Source organism: Kwoniella shandongensis, chromosome 4 (genome assembly GCF_008629635.2).
Source record: "Kwoniella shandongensis chromosome 4, complete sequence".
In the NCBI taxonomy this organism is placed as follows: domain Eukaryota; kingdom Fungi; phylum Basidiomycota; class Tremellomycetes; order Tremellales; family Cryptococcaceae; genus Kwoniella; species Kwoniella shandongensis.
In genome coordinates this window covers 1,184,992-1,205,571 of record NC_089290.1, presented here as the reverse complement: position 1 = coordinate 1,205,571, position 20,580 = coordinate 1,184,992, and the positions used below count along the sequence as shown (strand labels likewise).

At 50.9% G+C, this 20,580-nt stretch overlaps 7 protein-coding genes across 7 annotated transcripts; 3 read left to right on the top strand and 4 right to left on the bottom strand.

Moving 5' to 3' along the window:
* Nucleotides 1-673: 673 nt before the first annotated feature.
* On the top strand, nt 674-2,534 carry CI109_102469 (argininosuccinate lyase; the record flags this gene model as incomplete). The annotated part of the gene is made up of 7 exons (XM_032004377.1): nt 674-714; nt 828-857; nt 922-1,096; nt 1,170-1,313; nt 1,383-1,840; nt 1,905-2,133; nt 2,211-2,534. 7 exons carry the CDS (start codon nt 674-676, stop codon nt 2,532-2,534), a joined length of 1,401 nt encoding a protein of 466 aa, XP_031861242.1.
* Nucleotides 2,535-2,699: 165 nt separating this feature from the next.
* CI109_102468 (amino-acid acetyltransferase, mitochondrial) lies at nt 2,700-4,728 on the bottom strand (the record flags this gene model as incomplete). The annotated part of the gene is made up of 3 exons (XM_032004378.1): nt 2,700-4,442; nt 4,517-4,576; nt 4,639-4,728. 3 exons carry the CDS (start codon nt 4,726-4,728, stop codon nt 2,700-2,702), a joined length of 1,893 nt encoding a protein of 630 aa, XP_031861243.1.
* A 369-nt stretch (nt 4,729-5,097) lies between these two features.
* CI109_102467 (ubiquitin-like protein-NEDD8-like protein RUB3) lies at nt 5,098-5,615 on the bottom strand (the record flags this gene model as incomplete). Its single annotated transcript, XM_032004379.1, has 5 exons — nt 5,098-5,188; nt 5,273-5,355; nt 5,432-5,461; nt 5,523-5,540; nt 5,598-5,615. The coding sequence occupies 5 exons, from the start codon at nt 5,613-5,615 to the stop codon at nt 5,098-5,100; spliced, it is 240 nt and encodes a 79-aa protein (XP_031861244.1).
* Nucleotides 5,616-5,983: 368 nt separating this feature from the next.
* On the top strand, nt 5,984-10,787 carry CI109_102466 (uncharacterized protein; the record flags this gene model as incomplete). Its single annotated transcript, XM_032004380.1, has 5 exons — nt 5,984-6,061; nt 6,139-6,292; nt 6,347-7,994; nt 8,045-10,125; nt 10,195-10,787. The coding sequence occupies 5 exons, from the start codon at nt 5,984-5,986 to the stop codon at nt 10,785-10,787; spliced, it is 4,554 nt and encodes a 1,517-aa protein (XP_031861245.1).
* A 259-nt stretch (nt 10,788-11,046) lies between these two features.
* On the bottom strand, nt 11,047-14,025 carry CI109_102465 (uncharacterized protein; the record flags this gene model as incomplete). Its single annotated transcript, XM_032004381.1, has 7 exons — nt 11,047-11,630; nt 11,705-11,953; nt 12,017-12,315; nt 12,388-12,698; nt 12,797-12,963; nt 13,036-13,540; nt 13,603-14,025. The coding sequence occupies 7 exons, from the start codon at nt 14,023-14,025 to the stop codon at nt 11,047-11,049; spliced, it is 2,538 nt and encodes an 845-aa protein (XP_031861246.1).
* Nucleotides 14,026-14,508: 483 nt separating this feature from the next.
* CI109_102464 (uncharacterized protein) lies at nt 14,509-16,591 on the bottom strand (the record flags this gene model as incomplete). Its single annotated transcript, XM_032004382.1, has 8 exons — nt 14,509-14,649; nt 14,718-14,748; nt 14,813-15,151; nt 15,215-15,259; nt 15,316-15,946; nt 16,055-16,320; nt 16,399-16,463; nt 16,526-16,591. The coding sequence occupies 8 exons, from the start codon at nt 16,589-16,591 to the stop codon at nt 14,509-14,511; spliced, it is 1,584 nt and encodes a 527-aa protein (XP_031861247.1).
* Nucleotides 16,592-17,247: 656 nt separating this feature from the next.
* On the top strand, nt 17,248-20,168 carry CI109_102463 (uncharacterized protein; the record flags this gene model as incomplete). The annotated part of the gene is made up of 2 exons (XM_032004383.1): nt 17,248-18,513; nt 18,570-20,168. 2 exons carry the CDS (start codon nt 17,248-17,250, stop codon nt 20,166-20,168), a joined length of 2,865 nt encoding a protein of 954 aa, XP_031861248.1.
* Between the last annotated feature and the right edge of the window lie 412 nt (nt 20,169-20,580).

Sequence of the window (20,580 nt, the reverse complement as noted above, 5' to 3'; positions counted from 1 at the left end):
TTGTGATATTACCGGTATGTCACTTCGCGTTTGGTGACACAAGTTATAGAAACAAGGTTGACAGCGTGTCGGATGGCCGTTCAACCGTATGTAGTCAAGATGAAGCCAATACACAAAGGGTGTGGGAATTCGTGTTATATTATATCAATGATGATCTTTGTGATGCGTTACCCCTGCGCGATTCCTTCTCTCGTTCTCGCCGTAATGTGATGGTGCGGGGGAAGTACGACGCGCTCGTCACTGGAATCGTGGTTTGTAGTCTGTGATTTCGTGCTCCGTTCGCAAGTTTTCGTCAAAGTGAATATGGCACAGAGGACGATAAGCAAGACAAGAAGGTGTAATCGAGGGGTTGTCTGCATTCCTTTCTACCCCTGCTGCTGCTGTTCTCTCGTCATCCCCATCCTCCCCTCTCCTCTTCTCGTCATCATCAAGATCAACAAAACAGTCAATCGTCTATCAGTTGACTAGCCACGTGGTCCACGTGGGCACAATGCAGCCCGGTTACGTAACATGCCTTTGTGGTTGATCCGAGTCAGGCGTCGCGCACGGATTACCCGATTTTTTGGAAGCGATAGCAGAGATAGCACAGATATCAATGACTTTTCTCTAATTACCTTTACAACCTTCTGCTCTCCTTCACCATCTAGTGTATCTCCATAAATTACACCTCGCAATGTCTTCAGACCAAGATTTCACCAAGCGTAAGCTATGGGGGTGAGTGCTTATCACCGTCTCCCACCAAGATGCGAATAGACCAGCTTGGTCCAGTCCTGCATGGCGGTATTTACTCCCCAAGTTCGGTGTACTGATCGCAACTTCTTCTGCAGTGGCCGATTCACTGGCTCCACCGACCCTTTGTACGTGTTTGATCTTCCCCTTTGCCTCACGATCAGAAACAGTCTGGCTGATGCTCCATTTCAGGATGCACGAATTCAACCAATCGCTCAAATATGACAAGCGAATGTACGCAGCCGACGTCCGAGGGTCTATCGCTTTCTCCAAAGCCTTGTTGAAAGCTGGTATTCTCGTTGAGAGTGAGCAAAAGGAGATTGAGAGGGGCTTGAAAGTTGTCGAGAGCGAGTGGGCAGAGGGCAAGGTGGGTCTACACTCAAGCCTCGGAAACGCTTCGATACTGACGATATATATCTGTGTGTCTCGGTTGATTATAGTTCGCCATCCAAGCTGATGACGAGGATATCCACACTGCCAACGAGAGGCGATTGAGTGAGATCATTGGCAAGGATATTGGTGGAAAGTTGCATACCGGTCGAAGTAGGAACGACCAAGTTGCAACTGACATGCGAATCTGGTTGGTGAGTGTGGACGTGGTGGCGTTGACATGGTTCTGCCGTGAATTAAGCCTGACTTTCTGTAAAATATAGATGGACGAGACTGCTCGAGTCGAGGGATACCTCAAGGATATGCTCAACGTCATGGTTTCTCGTGCCGAGAAAGAGGTCGATGCTATCCTTCCCGGTTACACCCACTTACAACGAGCTCAACCTGTTCGATGGTCCCACTTCCTCCTTTCCCACGCTCAATCCTTCCTCTCTGATCTCGAACGACTCCGTCAACTCGTCCCCCGAATCTCTGTCCTTCCTCTCGGTTCTGCAGCTTTGGCCGGTAACCCGTATTCACTTGACCGAGAGTTGTTGAGGTCAGAATTGGGTTTCCAATCGATCGGAGAGAACTCGATGCACGCTGTCGCCGATAGGGATTTCATCGTGGAATGGTTGCAATGGGCGAGTCTTACTCAGATCCACATGAGTCGATTGGCGGAGGATTTGATCATTTACTCGACCGCGGAGTTCGGTTTCGTTCTTCTCAGCGATGCCTACAGGTAAGTCAGCTTTGTTTATGGTATTGAGCGTCCCACAGTAGCTGACACTTTCGTGCTGTCGTAGTACCGGCTCATCCATCATGCCTCAGAAGAAGAACCCCGACTCTCTCGAACTGCTTCGAGGAAAGTCAGGAAGGACATTCGGTCAGATGGCTGGATTCATGATGTCCCTCAAGGGCGTGCCTTCTACGTACAACAAGGACTTGCAAGAGGACAAGGAGCCACTCTTCGATGCCGTTGACACTGTATCAGCTGCTTTGAGGATCGCTGAGGGTGTTCTTGCGACGCTATCTGTGAGTGGCCATGCCAATTGCGCTTAGTCCCAGTCCTGCACAGCATCTGCTGACTGTGCTTCTTTTCGCTTGTACAGATCAATCCCGAAAAGATGGCGGCGGCTTTGACCATGGACATGCTCGCTACCGATATCGCAGACTACCTCGTCCGAAAGGGTGTTCCCTTCCGAGAAACGCACCACATCTCTGGTCGTGCCGTCGCTTTGGCCGAGAACACCAAACGACAAATCTCAGATCTGTCCATGGACGAGTGGGAAGACTTGAGCGAGCATTTCGATGAGACTGTGAAAGACGTCTTTGACTTCGAGACAAGTGTCGAGAAGAGGAATGCGATTGGAGGTCCTGCTAGGTCTATGATCACCAGGCAGGTCGAGGTTGCCAGGAACAGGATTGGCAAGTGAGCCAACTAAGACGGCGTAGATTCCTAGAGAGTGTGTGTATTTTGTGGGGATATATAGTCAAATCGGTTTTATGCATATACAACTTGGTTCTGTACTTGTTCCATGCCATGAAATGCTATATTCAGAGTCATCGATTTATCACCATAATGTCCCTGGTCCCCGGTATCATGCCGCCCATGCTGAGGGGATCTGTCCAATCTCCCTCTCCCACCAATCGACTCGACCCACCTCCTCCTTTTCCATTACTTTGACCAATCTCCCACCTCCAAATTCTCTTTCCTTCCATAACTCTCCTAATCTCTGTTCGGCATCACACCAGAACACTTTCCATTTCCCATCTTTTGTCCTAACGAACCCACTACTTCGTTCGAAATACCACTTGTTGACTGGATTATCTGCACGACTCCTCCATACTAAATCTCTGCCTTTTCCAACACCGCGCAAAGAACCAATAGAGGGATTGGAGGCGTCCAAGAGACCAAGACCGTATGTTTCATCACGTAATGCGACCCAGAGGAAATCGACTGTACCATCGCCTTGATGAGAAGGATGAACTGCGAATTTGTCCAGGTAACAAATCGGTTCGGGATGGTTATGTGGATATGTCGAAGTCCCTTTACCTTCAAGGGTACATATTGCCGCACCGGCATAGTCTCCGACGACAATGACGAAATCGAGATCGTTCCGAAGTCTCTCGTAGAACGCTTCTCGATCCAATACTCTCCTAAAACTCTTTTCGAGCAAAGCAGTCAACTTCTCTTGATCAACCTCTTCCATACTTCGGAGGACACGGACTGGCAAACCCTTTCGAAGGAGGGTTGGAGTATCTCGTGTGATTCGACCTTCCGATTCGACGAGTAGAGCATGGGGGAGTGAGGCGGAATGGGCAGGTTTGTTGGTGATCAAGTTGGCGATCATAGCGGCGGAAGAACGGTGAGAGACGATGAGAGCAGATGCTTCTCGAGGCATGTGAGCGAGACACCCGTTCGCTAAGCGCAAGCTGGATAATGCCGTAGGATGGGTCTCGGTCCACTGAGGGAGGAAGGTTCGATTGATGTATGAGTATTCGGAAGCCAAGTTGATAGATAAATGGGGAAGACCTGCACGAGCATAGGATGGAATACCACCTTCTCGGTTTATCACGAGCAGACGGAGTGGAGTCAAGTCGATATCCCTTGTAGTCGGTGTTGGAGATAATGAAGTTGAAGCGGAAGCCGGATCCGGTCGAGTGGACATCGCCGAGGCGAGTGCGAGTAAGACTCTATTTGACGAGATTCGACGTGATCGACAGCCCGAGTCCAAGGCAACTGGCAGTAAGACGGGTATCTCCCCTTCAGCGACTGCTCGTCTAACATGATCCAATCCTTCTTCTTCCACAAAGATCCCATTCTCTACCTGTTTCCCACTCTGTTTTCCGTCCAACGATTCTCCACTTGGGTCCGCCATCCTCGCAACTGTCGATAACACCGGACGGGCCGTCGCTCTGTGTCTCGCAAGGAACGCCACGACCCTTTCCACTTCGTGTCGAACCATCATCCTCTGTCGTTGAGCTTCGAATCGATCAGACGGTTCATTCGACGGTAAATCATCACGGTCAACAACAATGACGCTGACAAGACCCATTCGTTGGAGGTAGGCCATTCCACGACAGATAGAATCCATCTGAGCGTCAGTGAAAGGACCTTGGATCTTGACGAGTGCTGGTCGTCGGTGAATTGGATTAAGGAGCGAAGTGACAAGCATATTCGGTTCGGGGTTGGCAGCAGAAGCAGTAGTCGTAGTAGAGGCTGTAGCTTCTTCCGTTATAGGTGGAGATGACGGATCAGGAGGTGGAGGAGCAAAGGAAGACAGGTAGGAACGGGAATCTCGGACAGAGGGTGATGCTTGCAAGATGGAAAGGATAAAATCCTATAGGCGGGCATGTCAGCGGAAAATCACGGGGCTGATGTTGCTCAAGGGAAAGGGGAAGGATAGATGCATACATTGTCTTCGTTGGCTATCTCTTGTAATGTCTGTGACTCGTGTTGTCGATATCGAATTTGCTGCAACGAGCATATCAGCATCGAATATGTCCAGGTTGATGATTTTGAAGCCTAATACTCACCGAGAATCCAGCCGTCAACTTCCCTCGACCGGGAGCAAGTCTCGCCAGACCCGCTCGGAAAGGAGCTGCTCGGATGGGCGGCTTGACCATTGCACTTGTTTTCGCCCTTCTCTGGCGCTGCTCTTCAGGAGTCTCTTTGAGGTGTTGATGTGTAAAATGAAATGGGTGGGAAGAAGATCAAATTTCGGACTGGCACCGAAATAGACGAGTCGCACTTGTTGTCAACCAGAGTGGAGGTTCCATCTAATAATACGTAGACAGCCAAGCTGGTATATATAGTCTTCCTTTGCTGACCGAGATCGAGGCTGCTGCTGACCTAGTCACTGATCAATATTGCTTGGATGGAGGATGTTAGATCGATTAGGTAGTTTACATGCATGATTGGTAGTATCTACTCCATGGTCCTTCCACCTTTCTGCTATGACATCCAACTGCCGTTTCTCCTATCCTGCAACCCCCTTATGCTCGAATACCACCACGAAGCGCAAGGACAAGATGGATAACGGCTCCCGCTTGGATCTTGTAGTCCTGAATTGTTTTGTCGTCCGCCCTGTGTTGGAATTCATCATCAGTACAACATCGAGGTTGAAGGAGATGGACGAAGGAACTGATCGATGAGAAATACGTTACGTACATGGCTTTACCACCGAAAATGAGCCGTTGTTGAACAGGTGGAATACCAGCTTTCTCCTCGACTCGCTCTTTCACTTTACTGATCTGTGAGACACAGATAGCACAAACCTTATCAGCAATGGATAGGGTGAGTAAAGGCAAGATAGTTGGGGGAACATACTGTCATGTCAGGTTGAACATCGATATCGACCTAAGGGGACGATAGTTTGTCAGCTTTTACAACGCCAAGATGCTGTCATGCTTCAGCTCACCTCCCTTCCTGTAAGAGTCTACATCTGTACATTAGCCCCGTCAACCAATTGAGGATGGAGAAGGAAGGAGCTCACCTTGACTTTGACGATCATGATGCCTATTCCTTTCTTCTACTTTCTATGCAGTCGCTTTCGGGTCCGGTGATAGGGAGGTGATGGAGATGAGAAGTGGTAGGGAAGTATGAAGTTGGTAAGTATGCAATGAAGCGATTTGTGTCGATGTCTAGAAGAAGGAGAGAAGGTGAGGAATGGAATTCAAGATTGATTAAGCAGGGGCCAAAAGGGGAGAGATGACGCGAGGTGGAGGAGGTCCAGTGGCAATTTCAATCATTTACATTGTGTATATACATCTACACCTTCCTCCTCTCCTTCTTTTCAGCATCATTCTATCTCTCATGCCGGCTATCGTGCCTCACACGTAGACTTGGTCATCGGTGGCAAGTACATGGTCCTGCTTCACCATGTCGTTCAGGCTCAGTCAGCTAGACGCAAATGACATACCTCTGGACCCTCCACCGTCTTCAAACCCCAGTGAACAGGTGAGTGGTTGACGGCGATCTTTACTACCAACTCACCTGAATCCTTCTCGCTGAGTTCTCCCATCCATTCTGCCTAGCCAAGAAGACAGAGACGATACTATGGAGATCAGAAGAGGAGGCAATCAACTTTCACGACCAGCAAGGTACAGCTTCCGGGCAACGGGAATGATTCGACCACTAGAGACAAAGGAAGAGGACTGGTGGCGAAGAAGGTGGAGGTGAAGAGCACAGGTAAGCTTTTTATATTTTATCGAGAGACAGAACCGGAGCTCAGACTTCATTCAGCTGCAACTTCTGTTGGAACGAAATCTTCCACCAAACAACCTCTCACCAAAACATCCACTTCCTTCGTGTCAGACCCTGATGTCATCAACAAGAAGACCGCTCCCACCAAGAAAGCTCCGAGCAAGAGGGCTTCCAGCTCCCTAGCCTCGAACAGTCGCTCCTCGTCCAAGCGACCTCTGACCAAGAAAAAGAAAAAGGCAGAGGAAGCGCTACCGTATTTGACGGCTCCAGAAGAAGGATTTTACAACGAGTTTGGTATTTGGGTCGAAAAGCCGGCGCCGCCTGCTCCGCAACCGGAACAATCAAAGGCCAACAAGGTGGACGGTACAGAAGGAGACACTGATTACCGAGCCCCGAAGAATTCTGTCACCACCCCTGCACAACCTACAGGTGCGCTTTCGACTTCATCTCCACCTGCAACCGTACTGGTGACACCGGCTTTGAAGCCTGATCAAGGTCAACAGCAATCTCGTACTCGGAATGTCACCAAGTCTGGTACTATGCCAATAGGAACCTCAATCACACCCCGTCAGCCCCTACTCTATTCTGACCAGAGAACTTTGGTGGGATCCACCAGGTCCCTTCCTGACCCTGGGGAAGTGAAGGTACCTCCAGGAGGTAGGAAACGAGAGCCCCTGTTCTTGCGCGTGTCTGACGATAGCGATAACTCGAGCGAAGAAGAGGAATCCGATGAGGAAACATCCGTCTCACCCGTCCGACGACCATCCACTCGTCGATCCCGATCACGGTTACCCGACCACTCCCCTTACGTGTTCGACAGCCAACAAGGCAATGATCAAGCTCCGCAGCCCAGTCGGGTTATCGCAACGCAAGATGAAGCAGGAAATCCGACTCCTCCCTGTCGAGGTACTTCTCTGATCGCTGCCACTTTCAAGAACCCGCTCACTTCCAGTACTTGGCGAGATCCATTCCCTCATATACCCGCTGCCAATCCCCGTTCTGCAGCTCCCTTGTCATATCGGTTGCGCGAAGGTGTAGTAGGCAAATCTGTTCGGGCAGGAGACATCCTAGTGGAAGACAGCGATGCGGAGGATGCGACACGGGTCCATCACCGCACACTCTCAGAGAGGGGCTCGCCTGTCAGCAAATCCAGCCAAAGTCGTCACTCGAAGAGAAAGAAAAATAAGACATATGGCAAAGGTCGTTCCCACGTCTACAAATCCGGTTTACCTGACCCTCTCGATACGCATCAACATTTCGAGTTCTCGCAACAATCTTCTCGGCGGTCTTATCGTGGTGCCAAGCGTAAAGGGTCGACAAGTATGTGGCTGGACTCACCTTCACTTCCACTTGGTGAGATGGACTCGAATCAAGATGTGCCACTCAGGAAAAGATCGAGAAACGGTCCCTTCCCCGGTGCTGCGGTACCAGGTCTTTTTGACCCCGACAGTCCGCCACCTCGTCGAAAAAGAAACCGGGACAGTCAACATATACCCTTGACAAAAGTTTTCGACCTGCCACATTTGCCTTTGCATGCCGCCAGTGAGGATGGGCATGACCCAGATCGGGAAAGGAGGAGACGGAAGAAGAAGAGAAGGGAGTTTGAACGTCGGGCTTTGAGGGAGAAGAGCGAGGAAGCAAGGTTGGAAATGAATCCAAATCCATCTGCAGCGGTTAGGCTAGACAAGTGGGTGACATTCATGGAAGAGAAAACGTCAGCTGACATAACGAATATAGTTATATCGAACGAGTACAATTGAAACACCCCAAAAGGCGTTCTCGCAAAGTCAGAAAAGCCCTCAGACCTGTCCCGGGATACGTCTCCAAGCCTATCAGCTGCATACCCTATGAAGAGCATGTTAAGCAGTATCAGGAGAACAGTCGGTCATCTAACCATCCTACTGGGAAACAGCTTTCTGGTCAGAGGTACAACGACTTGATTGCTGCTACGAGAAAGTCGAGATTCGAAGATTCCGTTCGGAAGCAAAGACGATTCACGAAAGAGATGACCCCGCTCTTGCCTCTTCGCGGACTTACCCCCTCACAAGATGACCCTCAGACTTCTGACCCGATCGTCTACGAACCTTCTGCAAGACCGAAGAGGACCAAACGAGCACGAATTGATGGCCCTCTTTCAAAGAGACAGATCCCACGACTGCCGTTCACGAAAGACGAACCAAGAGCTAGGAAAATTAGTCAAGAAACCAACATCAAACAATCGGTCCAATCAGACTCAGTTGAAAGACGCTCTCCAACAGTGGTGCTGGGTCACTCGTTTGGTGACGATCGTTTCTCGAGGGGTAGCAGGACAAGAGGTCAGATGCCTCCCGCTTTCGTCGCGCAATATCAACCCGCCCAGGATCAGCAATACGACGAGAATATTGAGTCTGATATTGATGACATGCTAATCGAAGATGACGATATTGATCCGCATATTGGACAGTTCCCAACTCAGGACCTCGCTAACGACGTACCACGAGATGAGCCGCCCGGTCTGAATGTCCCATCGAGAGCTAACGAAGTACCGACAATGCCGCCACTTCAAGTAACAGACGCGGAACCTCCCTCGAGTGAGGTTCAAGACGAGCATCCGAAAATCGACCCTAACGAAGTCATCCTAGCTTTGAATGAGCTTCTCGCGGAGCAACAAAGCGATCAGGCCCCTGCACAAGCTCAAGCACAAGCACAATCTCACCTCGAAGGAGATGTCCACCACCTGTCTCAAACATCGACGAGCCGGCGGCCGCCACGAGCCCCAAGGCTAGCAACGATCTCACAAGCTGTATCGCCTGTGCCACAAACGCAACATGTAACACCTCCTTCGCCCGATTTTCTTCTTCCCGAAGTGGATCCATTGTTCAACAACATCGGTGAAGGTGAAGAATCGTTCGATATCAATGCCTTGGTGGAGCAAATTGCTCCGACTCAACTAAAAGACTTGAATCGGCTCTTGTCCCAGCAAGAAGCGGAGATCGAAGATCGACTTAGCTCGAGACGGAGTGGTACCATTGACAAGCAAGGTGCGGCAACTTCGGGTAACAAGGGTGCTCCTTCAATGGACCAAGTTTCAAATCATCCTACACCGCAAGAAATGATCAAATCGACTCCGTTCGGCGAGAAAGACGGTGAAGCTGCACCGAAGCTCCCTATGGCGCCACCTCGCGAAGAAGCTCGAGAGACACCCGCAAACGCAAGCTCTGTAGACCGACCTCCGTTTGATCCCACTCTCCATCAGTCTAATCGCTTGACCGGAATAGAAGTCACCCAGCATCTCATGACATGCTTCACGCCACAACTAACTGTAAAAGCAAGCACGAGACCACTTTCAGATATCACTCCCTCGACGTCAAGACGAGAGCCTTCTTCGCTCTCATTGAGGAAAAGACGGGAAGCAGAGAGGGTGAAGCGAGTGCATGAGAAACGAGCAAAGGAGAAACAAACCACATTACCATTTATGAAAGTTAGACAGAGTTGTTCGAAGACTTCTGATCTTCGGAAATCCTCAAGTGTGCTCGTTACGAGTGACGATACCGTGTCTAGGAAAGAGCAAGGAGCGAGGAAAGACGAGGGACAAAGAGCGTATGTTCGGCAATCGCATGATCAATGTCGACCATCACACATCGGTTCAAGTCGAAGTACGGCCCAGATCCCAACAAACCCACAAGATCATCGTCGAGTGTCGGCGAACACCTCTGCGCCATCCAGGATCAGTATGGGCAGGACCACCAGCGGTGTTGGTATTAGCAGCATGCGTCAACCGAGCTTTGCTCATCTCCAAGATCGATGCGGTCGACAATCTGTCGCAGCGCTGACTACTCGTAAGTCCGCCATTCACCAATGGACGATCACATGATGACCAATCTGGACTGATCATGTCCCTGATGTAGCATACAAGAACCCGACGCAAACTCGTAGTTCGTATCAAGGCCAGGAATTCCACTGTCAAAGCCAAGCAAGACCTCTTACTCCGACCCAAATGACAAATCATGCACTTTCCACTACTCAGCGATACTCTTCTCGTGTTGACAAAGATGACGATGAAGACGACGGGGTGGACGATGATGACGACCACGATGATAATGATAATGATGATGAGGAAGGCAATGACGAAGAGGACGAATTTGCAAGTCCACCAGCATCAGCATATGTCAACCCTTCTTCTCGTCGAGACCAGTCTCGACACAATACCGCCACAACCAGTGCTCAGCAACAAGTCAAAACCCAAAATGTCGTACCAGCTCGCTCGAACACTCTGGTCCATAGACGATTATCCGTCCAGCAGTCTGATGGTTGTGAAGTAGCCGCCCAAGCGAGTGAGGCAGACTGTAGTCAGAGACAGGGTGGCAATCCCTTCGAAGATTATCATCCTCCTTCGTCTTTAGTCTCCTTAGCTCAAAGTAAGAGTTCAGTGGCAGTGAGTGTGAAAGGGAAGGGGATTGGGAGAGGAAATGAATCGAGACAGTTTGGAAGTGAGTTGTAGGGATTTTAAATGGATCACGAAGGGTAGTAGCCTGTTCTACAGTTTTCCAGTCTGGGAGCACTCCGCCCATCGCCATGCAACGTTACCATACTCGTGTACTTTGTCCGGTGGGCTGCACAGTAGTCCATACATGATTTTTGACTGCGGGATTCATCCGTAAGAATGTATCTACTATATAACCCTCTTCCCCTATATCGCTTCCTGTGCTTTGAAGACAATGTCCAAATTTTCACTTTCTTGGTTGGATTTTTCAACCTCATCACAGACCAACCCATGAATGTACCCCAGCGGTATTATGTAAACTCGTTTGACCAATCTTCACTCTCCCGACTTCACCACCACCTCCTGCACCTCCCAAGATCCCCGCTTGACCACCTGGACCTTGCAGTCCCGGTGAAAAGGGAGCGTCCATCACTGGACTCGGTTGTCCTCCACCTGCAGTACTGGCCATACTCACATTCCTACTTGCACCGGGTGTACCGGGCAGTCCCAATCCAGCCGATGATGCACCGGAGCCGGAAGGGATCGTGATCGGTAGATAAGATTCGACCGACCATTCGTACCATATTTTTCTACCTCGAGAATCACATAATCTCCAGAGGTTGACTTCGAGCTCCGCACCAGAAGGCAAGTAGAGAGCTTCTTTCAATGGGAAGAACAGTGGGAACCATGAGAACATCTCGGGCGAGACTCGATGAGCGTTATCGGGATGTATAGAGAGTCCGACGTTGGAGTACAGATGCGCTTCAAAGTATCCAGCTAAACCGTGGAGGGTCGCTGCGTGGGGAATGTGGAATGTATGAGTAGACGATCGAGTGTTGTGCGTGTTCGTAAGTGGTGTGCCTGGATAACACAACGAACTTCACGATCAGCAAGCAGCCAGAAAGAGATAGACTGGAACGGTATCAATGCCTCACCTGTGGCATCCAATATCAGATCCCTACGGGGATGTTCAAATTGCCAACACTGCTGCACTCTTTCGCCACATCTGCCTGATACACCACCCCCATCGCCTGAAATCATGTTCACCTGAGACATCATCACGACGTAGGGTGTCTCGGCAGCTCCAGAAGGCCGAGTGGGCTGATGGACATCATGGAAGAGTTTGGCCGAGGAGATAGGGGCGACGTGTGCAGTGTAAGAGATAGGGATAGATATACCGGTGGCTTCGGAATTCCATGAACGTCAGCTTCAAGGTTCATCGTGTCGAATCGTACGACCGCACTCACGCTTCAGGAACCTCATAGCACCATCCAGACACTCGGGACTCAATTCGTTGTCTCCGAAACTGCCTAACAGCTCTGACACCATGATATCACACTGTTCCGGAACCACCACATTCCTCATGTCCCCGAACAGGATCTGAACATCATCTTGCCACTCTATAGCTTTTCGCTCTTCCAGCGTGATAAAGGCATTGGCGTTCTTCTCGACGGCGTAGACGTTGGCTTGTCGACCTGAACGTTGTAGCGCTCGTAATGTACATGCCACAAGTGGTCCTCGACCGGCTCCAACGACTGTGACAACGCTGCGAAAGGAAGCGGTTAGCGTTTCGCTCACGACTTGTAAGAAGCCAACGTGGCAAAGAAGGGACACTCACTGCCTCTTGGTCGCCGATAAGTCAGACAAGGCCAAGGTGATAGCCTCTTCGTATTGCCTATACTTGACTGGATCTCTTTCGAACACATCGTAGGTCGCACTACCCAAATCGTCCATTAAAGGCTGTAGAGGCGCTTGAAGGTAGTCTGCATAGCCCGAGGCAAACTCTTCCGCCGATGGAGGTAACGGTGTACCATTGGGTCCAGGAATGGGGGTCGAAGTGACGTGGCGGACATATTGGAGGTATGCGTTGGCTCCTCCGTTAGGATGTCGGGAGAGAGTGGTGTGAGATAGGACGTAAGTTGGGTTTTGCTACGAGAGTCATAGAGTCAGCCTGTGTCTAGCATGCCATCGTGCGAGACGTGCGAGCGGGATTAGGGAGCAGAGGTGGGAGAGAAGTAGACACTCACCTTGGCCATACCCCTTAAGAAAGCTTGACACGCCTTGCTGAGCACAGGATATCCCTTTGCATTGGGGATGAACGACCCAGCCGGCAGCCAGATGTATTTTACTGGCTCTGCTGTCCATCGTGCGAGAGCGCCAACACTGGGTGGAAGGGGATTTGTCAAGTCAAGCGCTGCGGTATCTGATCAGTACCGGTCCAACCTACGATAATGACCCCAATGTCAAAAGGGTTGTTTTCACTCACTGACGGACAGACGAGGGTGATAACCACACAACGTCCTTATACAATCCCACATCTCCCAAGTCGAGCTCGGATCACCCGTTGCCATCGGTGCCATCCCACTCCTCGCGCTCAATGTCGAGCTCGCACCCGACACCACCCGGAGACCTTGACCTCCGGCTGCTGCAGCTTGAGCCATCATTGCGCTCAACTGAGCTTGATGCATACTCGTCGGTCGGGTCGAGAGACTCGAAATGCGTTTATGTTTATTGCTCAACGATCCGGAAGCGGAAGTTGGTGGTGGTAACGGTGCAGAAGGAGCGGGACCTTGAGTGATCAATTCGAGTGGGTCTGACACTGGGATCTTTATTGATATTTGGGTGAAAGCGGAGGGTCCTCCCATCTGTAGCAAGTTTGAGATGGTTCGCGCATAAGAAGGAAGATGCGCTCGATTGGCAAGTGATGGTGCGGGGATGATCAGGACTGGTAAAGAGAGATAAAGAGCTTGTGCAAGCTCCGCTCGAAGGGCCTACCCCGATGACAAGATGTATTAGATACTACTTCCACTTGCTTGTTTGAAAGCAAACTCACCAACTCCGAGTCAAATCTGATACCCTCATCTGGGGAATCTAGCTCCAACCATTCACTAGCCGTAGCGACGATCGCTTGACTTTCTTCCAGCCTAGTCACATTCACTTCTTCTCTCCTCAGACCTCCATCTCTTCTCCATAGATCCGCTTCCCTATCGACCGCTTCCCTCTCCCGTTCTCTAGCTTCGGCCTGTTGCGGAGACAATCTCGCCAATTCTTCTTCATCTTCCATAGGTCGAAGACAGAGTCGTTCCCATCGTTCTTGCCATAGATGATTGGTTAGTGGTAGAGAGACAAGGTCGTAGTCTGTCGAAGAGAGAGTGGAGGTGATTGTACTTTGTAAAGGTGAAGGTGAGGGTCGAGGTGTCGTAGGAAGTGCAGGTAGAGGTGTAGGTAACGAGAATGCAATGGTATGTCGTGGCATCGTGCAAGTGCTTTCGGAGCTGTATGCTATGGTCTTTCGATGAGTTGAGACGTTTGTGGTATTGTAATGTCGAAGGGGTATAGTAGCCAAGAACAAACCCGGAACGCGTCTTTATTGTCTTTTTCTCGCTTCTGGAATTTGTTCGCTGCTGTTGCTGCTGCTGTGCTCCTTGACGCGTACCTGACAGACATTTCCTATTCCACGTGGTGATCATACACGAACCCCCGCTCGGTGGGGCCGAAAGACATTGGGGCTCGTCCCATTATGCATAAAAACAGAGACGATCTATCGTGCCCAACACTCGAATTCGAGAAAAGGAGGTGCATATCTACAAGGATAGCGATTTGTATGATAACCCGGATACACAGTTATTCTGCCTTCTACTTCATATCCATCTCCATTCTCAACTTCGATCACCTGTTCTTCTCAAAGTTCTGATTCCGTATCGTTTGCTCCAGTTCCTCGCTTCTATTCAGACGCCATTTACGATGAGGTAGTAGTCTGCTCGCTGTGCTCGTGGTCATGCTCATCCACGTCCACCAACTGGCCGACCTTGGCTCCCGGTGGACAGCAAGTATCGCCGCCACACTGGTCGGGTGGACACCTGATCAGACATGCGTCTCCCTGTAGAGTGGATGCACCTTGTAAGCTTGAGTCTTGTACACTTGAAAAAGACATGGGTCTGAACTGACATTTTGTGTGTCATCTTCTTCAGCAAAGAACCTGAAGAAAGCAGTAATGTCAGTCACTTCACTTGAAGCGCGAGGGCTTGACGCCTCCGACTCACTCTGGTTGAATCGTGACACTGTGAATACCGTGGCCATGCATAGATTGACGAATACCACTTGCAACCGCCATGTAGTCTTGACCAGGTACGATCAGGACGTGAACACTGGCAACGACAGTAGACTCAGACAGCTGCCAGATGTGCAACTCGTGGACCGAATCCACACCATTCACATCCTCAATCGATTGTCGGACCGCGTCGAGGGAGACGTGTGAAGGTACACCTTGCAAAAGAATGTATGAGGCGGACTTGACAAGAGGAAGGGCCGATGAGAAAATGATGCAGGTAATGAAAAGTGAAATTCCGGGGTCGAAATACAATGTCCATCGGCCTTGGCAGCTGGTGGGCGTAATGACATCAGTCTCCAATTCTGATATGCACATGAGTCACACAAAGACTCACAACCAGATGACAAGACCAGCAGCAATAACACCAACGTTACCAAGCCTAGAAGGATAGGTTTAGCTTGCATCCTACACTCAGATGGATTGTTAACTACTCACGCATCACCGACGACGTGCAAGAAGACACCGCGCATGTTCATAGATCCGTGTGAGTGACCGTGTCCGCCATGTCCATGATCGTGACCGTGTCCAGCCTCCGCATCATTAGAATTCTTCGCCAATGTCGTTGTGGCATCGTGACTATGGCCATGTCCATCATGATCGTCGTGCTCGTGCTCATGTCCTTCACTGATAGGAGTGACGCCCTTACCGGAAGAAGACTCCGCAACAGCTGTCGAAGTTGATGCGGTCGAAGACACCGAGTTATCCATTCCGACAGGGGGGAGATCTTCATTCTGTCCCGGAACAGGAGGAATCCTCGAAGCGCTACCCAATCTCCCCTGACGAGGACGACTGATACTGCTCCTCTTGTTTCGTCGACTGGCGGAAGAAGCTCGGCCGTGACCTGGAGGAGACTTGATACTAGCCAAACCACTTTCGTATGAGCTAGATAACGCGGGTTGACCATAGCCGAATTCTGCGGCCGTCTCAATCACCTGCGCACGAGTTTGCGCGGGGTGTTGGTATAGCTCGGAAACCGAATTCTCTCGCTCGGGGGTATCGTCGTTGTCGGTTTCACCTTCAGGCAAGGCGACAGCGCCATGAGAATGACCATGAGAGTGGCCATGCTCTGAACGAATTAAAAAGCGTCAGTCAACGGTCCCGATTTGCATACAATAAGAGGAGAAGTGATGGAGACGCTCCATCGAGTTCCAAGTCGACGCGAGTCGGTACTCACCGTGGAACAAGAAAAGTCCAACGATGTTACTCAACAGACCCAAACTTCCAACGACCACAATCAACTTGGGGTTCGTGATCTCAGGCGGGGCGACGATACGACCGACAGCTTCGAGGAAGATGGACATGCAAAGGGCCACCAAGAAGACACCGTTGATCAAGGCACCGAGAATTTCAGCCCTCTGCCAACCGTACGAGTTGGCAGCGGAAGAGGGCGAAGTAGCGAGTTTGATAGTGTAAAGCGCGACGACAAGGGAGAGGACGTCACTGAGAGAGAAGACAATGGTCAGGCTCCGACATTGATGGTCTGAGGAGACAAAGGATTGTGCGGTATCTTTCACTCACTTCAGCATATGGAATGAGTCAGCGACGAGCGCCAAAGAACCAACCGCATAACCTGTGATCAGTTCCTACAAGCGAGTCGATAGTTTAGCTTAATGCACTGACCACGTCGTTCGGTTGCAACACTCACAATGAGGAAGAAGATGGAATCTATCACCAGCAAGGTGATGATCCTTGCTTGTCTAGACAAGCCCATGGTGGAGATATAGGAGGAGGCCGGCCGAAAATTTCAGGTGACAAGTTTTGTGTCGATTGTATTGTCGCACAGCGATGCGATCTAGTGCGCACGATTCGACTGGTGTTTGTACCTGTATGAGGTGTTGTGGTGATGTTACTATGTGGTTGTATGGCTATAAAGACAAGGTGTATGTAAAGAGTCCAAGTTCCCGAATATATACATATGTGTTGCGGAGAGGGGATGGTTAGTCAGTCCATGACGCCTTCATGCTGTTTTCAAACTCACTAACCATTCTGCTTTCGGAGTTCAGCGATGATGACTCCTTTCTAGAATCCCATCTGCACGCCTAATTCACACCACCACCAATACACCGAATACCAAAGGTGAATCCTATGGATAACGTAACAACGTCATTCATTCATTATTCGGCTGTTGTCGAAATGCTGTTTGCACGCGTGATGCATGTCGGAGACAGGTTGACAAGTAGTCCCACATCTCAGTCTCCATCAAAATAGACAGATACCAGTGTACACATCACCACGTCGTTCCACACACTAAACTTGCATCTATCCACTGTATAGTTAGATTCTCACTTGCTTGCGTGCGTCCCCATACCTACATCAGGGCTATCGAATCGTTCATCTCCCTCACGGTTCTCAAGATAGTGTACCCACATGAACCCGATGCACTCCGGTGGTATGGCCATGGGCTTATACCAGCCTTATTCGACCCAGACCTCGCCTAATCTTTCGACAGCCAACAACCAGGCCTTTGATTTTCCCGGGGTCACGATCCCTCCTCGACTGAAGAACATCGGACGGAAGATCAGTCAGATGTCGAACGATTTCTTACCCCCAGGTACAGGGAACAACACGCCTGAAGAGGAGGATGGCAAAGAGCTGGCAATTCAGCGTAAGCTCTCACATGAAATACCAGAAGTGCCAGGAATGGGGGACGAACCTATCATGTGTCCGTTCTGCAACAAACCGCTACCACCAAGTTTGCTAGCAGCGCAACTCGCCAGCGGGAAAGGAGAACATGCCCACCACACTCCAGCTTCGGAGAGATCATCACGTCCTCCAACTACCGCAGGCACAGGCAGCGCTGCGTCAAGAGCTGGTACACCATCTCGAGGTGAGACTTCGACCTCTCCAGCACCGACACCAGGCTCGTCGACCTCGCAAGCTCCACCACAAAGAAGCTTACTCAGTCCCTTGCCGGTTAACACTCCACCACAGGCAGCCGTCCTCACCGCGACTTCGGAATCACTGGCGGGAACAGTACAAGAGGGCGATGTAGCGAACCATACCGCTGCAGAAGGTATCGTGACGGACGAAGATCTGAAACGGTGGTCGACCTTGTCCGGCATCCCTATCCCATCACTGCCGTCGGCTGTCGCTGTAGCCGACACCCGCTCATCCACACCAGCACCGGCAGTCGAGAAGGCTTTCCCACTACTGCCTCCACCCCCAGCACCAGCTGGGAAACTATCAAAACCCCCATCTTCACTGTCAATCGAATCTCACGCCTCTTCGTCTAAGGGCTTTGGCTTTTTCGGAAAGGGATCGAAGGAGAACGACTTGGAAGAGGACGAGGAGAGTGACGATGGAGGCCATGCTGCAGGAGGATATTCCAGATTGACTGGCCCTGCGTCACCGTCGGACGATGAGGACGAGCAAGCTATTGTCATAAAGGGGAAGAGACCCAAAGTTGAGATCAAGACGGCAGCGAAGCAGGAGGAAGAGCCTAAAGCGCAAGTAGCGGTCTCGAATGAAGAAGCGGTTCCGGAAGCCGCGAAAGACGAGGATACGCCAGCTGCCAGTGGAGCTGAGAACACGGAAGGAGGGGAAAAGAAGGAGGCGGTCGTTCAGGGGAACGGCGGTGCCGATGACAGCGTGAAGAAAGTATTGCAAGAAGTCTTGGGTCGGGTCAATGAAATGGTGAGTACTGAAATATGTTACAGCATAGGTCGATCCAACTAATCCGAATTGTGCAGACCAAATCACACGCCGCTCTCCTTGCCTCCCATTCCACATTGCTCACCTCGCTGAAAATCGCTCGCTCGAACCTGGCTATGGCCGAAGCCAATTCCGAGATGCTGGAAGACCAACTCAAGAAGCGTCCCGCCGCCACGGCTCCTGGCGGTCGAAGCCCTGTCCTTCGGAATACGTCCGCCACTGGTCCGAGCCCTTCGGCTCCCGGCCCGCCTCTTAGGTCTTCGTCGCACGGAACACCGCGAACGACAGGCGATCATGTTCGAGCCTCTACCTCCAGCGCCAACCCAATGGCCACCCCCGCCACGGTTGCGGCCCGGACACCCGCACGAGTCTCTCTAGATGATGCGAAACCACGCCCGACCAGTTTGTATATCCCCTCTACGGGAAGCGCATCGGCCCAATCAGCCTCAGCGACCGATTCAAGCAAGTCATGGGGATTTTGGAACGGCGGGAAGAAGAAGTTGCCGGGAGGTTTGGGACACGTGAATGTCCCGTCGCCTGCACAGATGATGGCTGCTCTTGACTCGTCTCGACCTGCTACACCGTCGACCGAAAGGAAGAGTCTCGACTTCCAGACGATGGTCAATACTTCGTCTTCCCAGCCCACTGCCATACCCGATGGATCACGCCCAGCTGCTGTCCGCACTCAGACACAAACGGGAGTGAGTCGATCAATGGCTGATCAACCCGGATTATCTCGATCGATGAGTACGACCAATGTGCCTTCGTCACGAGCGGTGTCTGCAAGCAATCCTCCTAAGGCATATGTCCCGACCCAAGAATTGGTCAAATTGCGGCAAGCCTATTCTGCAGCTGTTGCCAAGATGGACACCATGTCTAAGGAGTTGCAGGAGCTAAAAACGGGCAAGGTCGAGATGGAAGCGGAATTGGAGAATTTGAGTCAGGCGCTCTTCGAGGAGGCGAACAAGATGGTCGCAGATGAAAGGAGGAAACGAGCGGAAGCGGAAGAAAATTTGAAAGAGGTGAAGGAGGAGAGAGAGGCATTGAGACAGACTATCAAGGTGTTGGGCGGCAAGGTCGACGATCTGGATCTGAAAGCGGAGGAGAAGGACGAGGATGTAGAAGAGAGAAAGAGCGAAGCGGTCACTCCCGATCTCGACATTGAACCTCGAGATCTCGACAAGCACTACGAGGCGTTGCGTAAATCGATCCACCACGTCGGAGACGGATTCGAGGATGACATCGAAACATCGCCTCTGGTGGAGCTGCCCGCCTTATCAGCAAGTTATATTGATCGAATCGGTATTCCTGCGCCCGTCCCTCATCACATCAACCGACCAATCGGAATGACGATGTCCTCCATCTCGAGCGAACCGGAAGAGATGGGACAACAGGCTTCGTCCTTGTCTGTATCCTTACCGGCGGAAAGTAACCCGTGGGCGATGTCTTCTCCATTAGTGCAACCGCCGCAGATTGCGACAACAGCAGCGACACCATCACCGAGACCTCATGATGAGCTGAAACTGGGAGAGGTGACGCCGAGAAAGGGCGACGATAACGAAGTGTCGGGTGAGGGAAAACCGCTTGCGCCCGTTGGATTGGGATTGAAGTTGGAGGATGAAGTCAAGGCGGCTTGAGCGAGAAGAATAGAACGGAGGTAGTAATGTATTAATGTCGTTATTGTATTTCGGATCTGATGTATTTGTAGGCTAAGCATAACTATACTAACGACGTACATAGGACATCATTGAATTTTGCAATACTGTGTCAATGGTGTACTGCCATTTACAGGATCAAGATGTTTGGAGGGTCTGTGCGTCGAACACGACAAACGCTCGGAAGATCGGGTGGCAACGACACTTCAGAATCGCGACAATTTGCCCCTAACATATCTGCTTTCCTTCTTCCCTTTTCGTGCAACCTATATGAAAGGCTCTCCCCATCCAAACCACTGACCATATCCACCGACACAATCGCTCATGCATTCCCGCCCAACTATAGGATACTGACCAACGGTGTACGCCTTGACGAACGAACCTGACCGGTTTG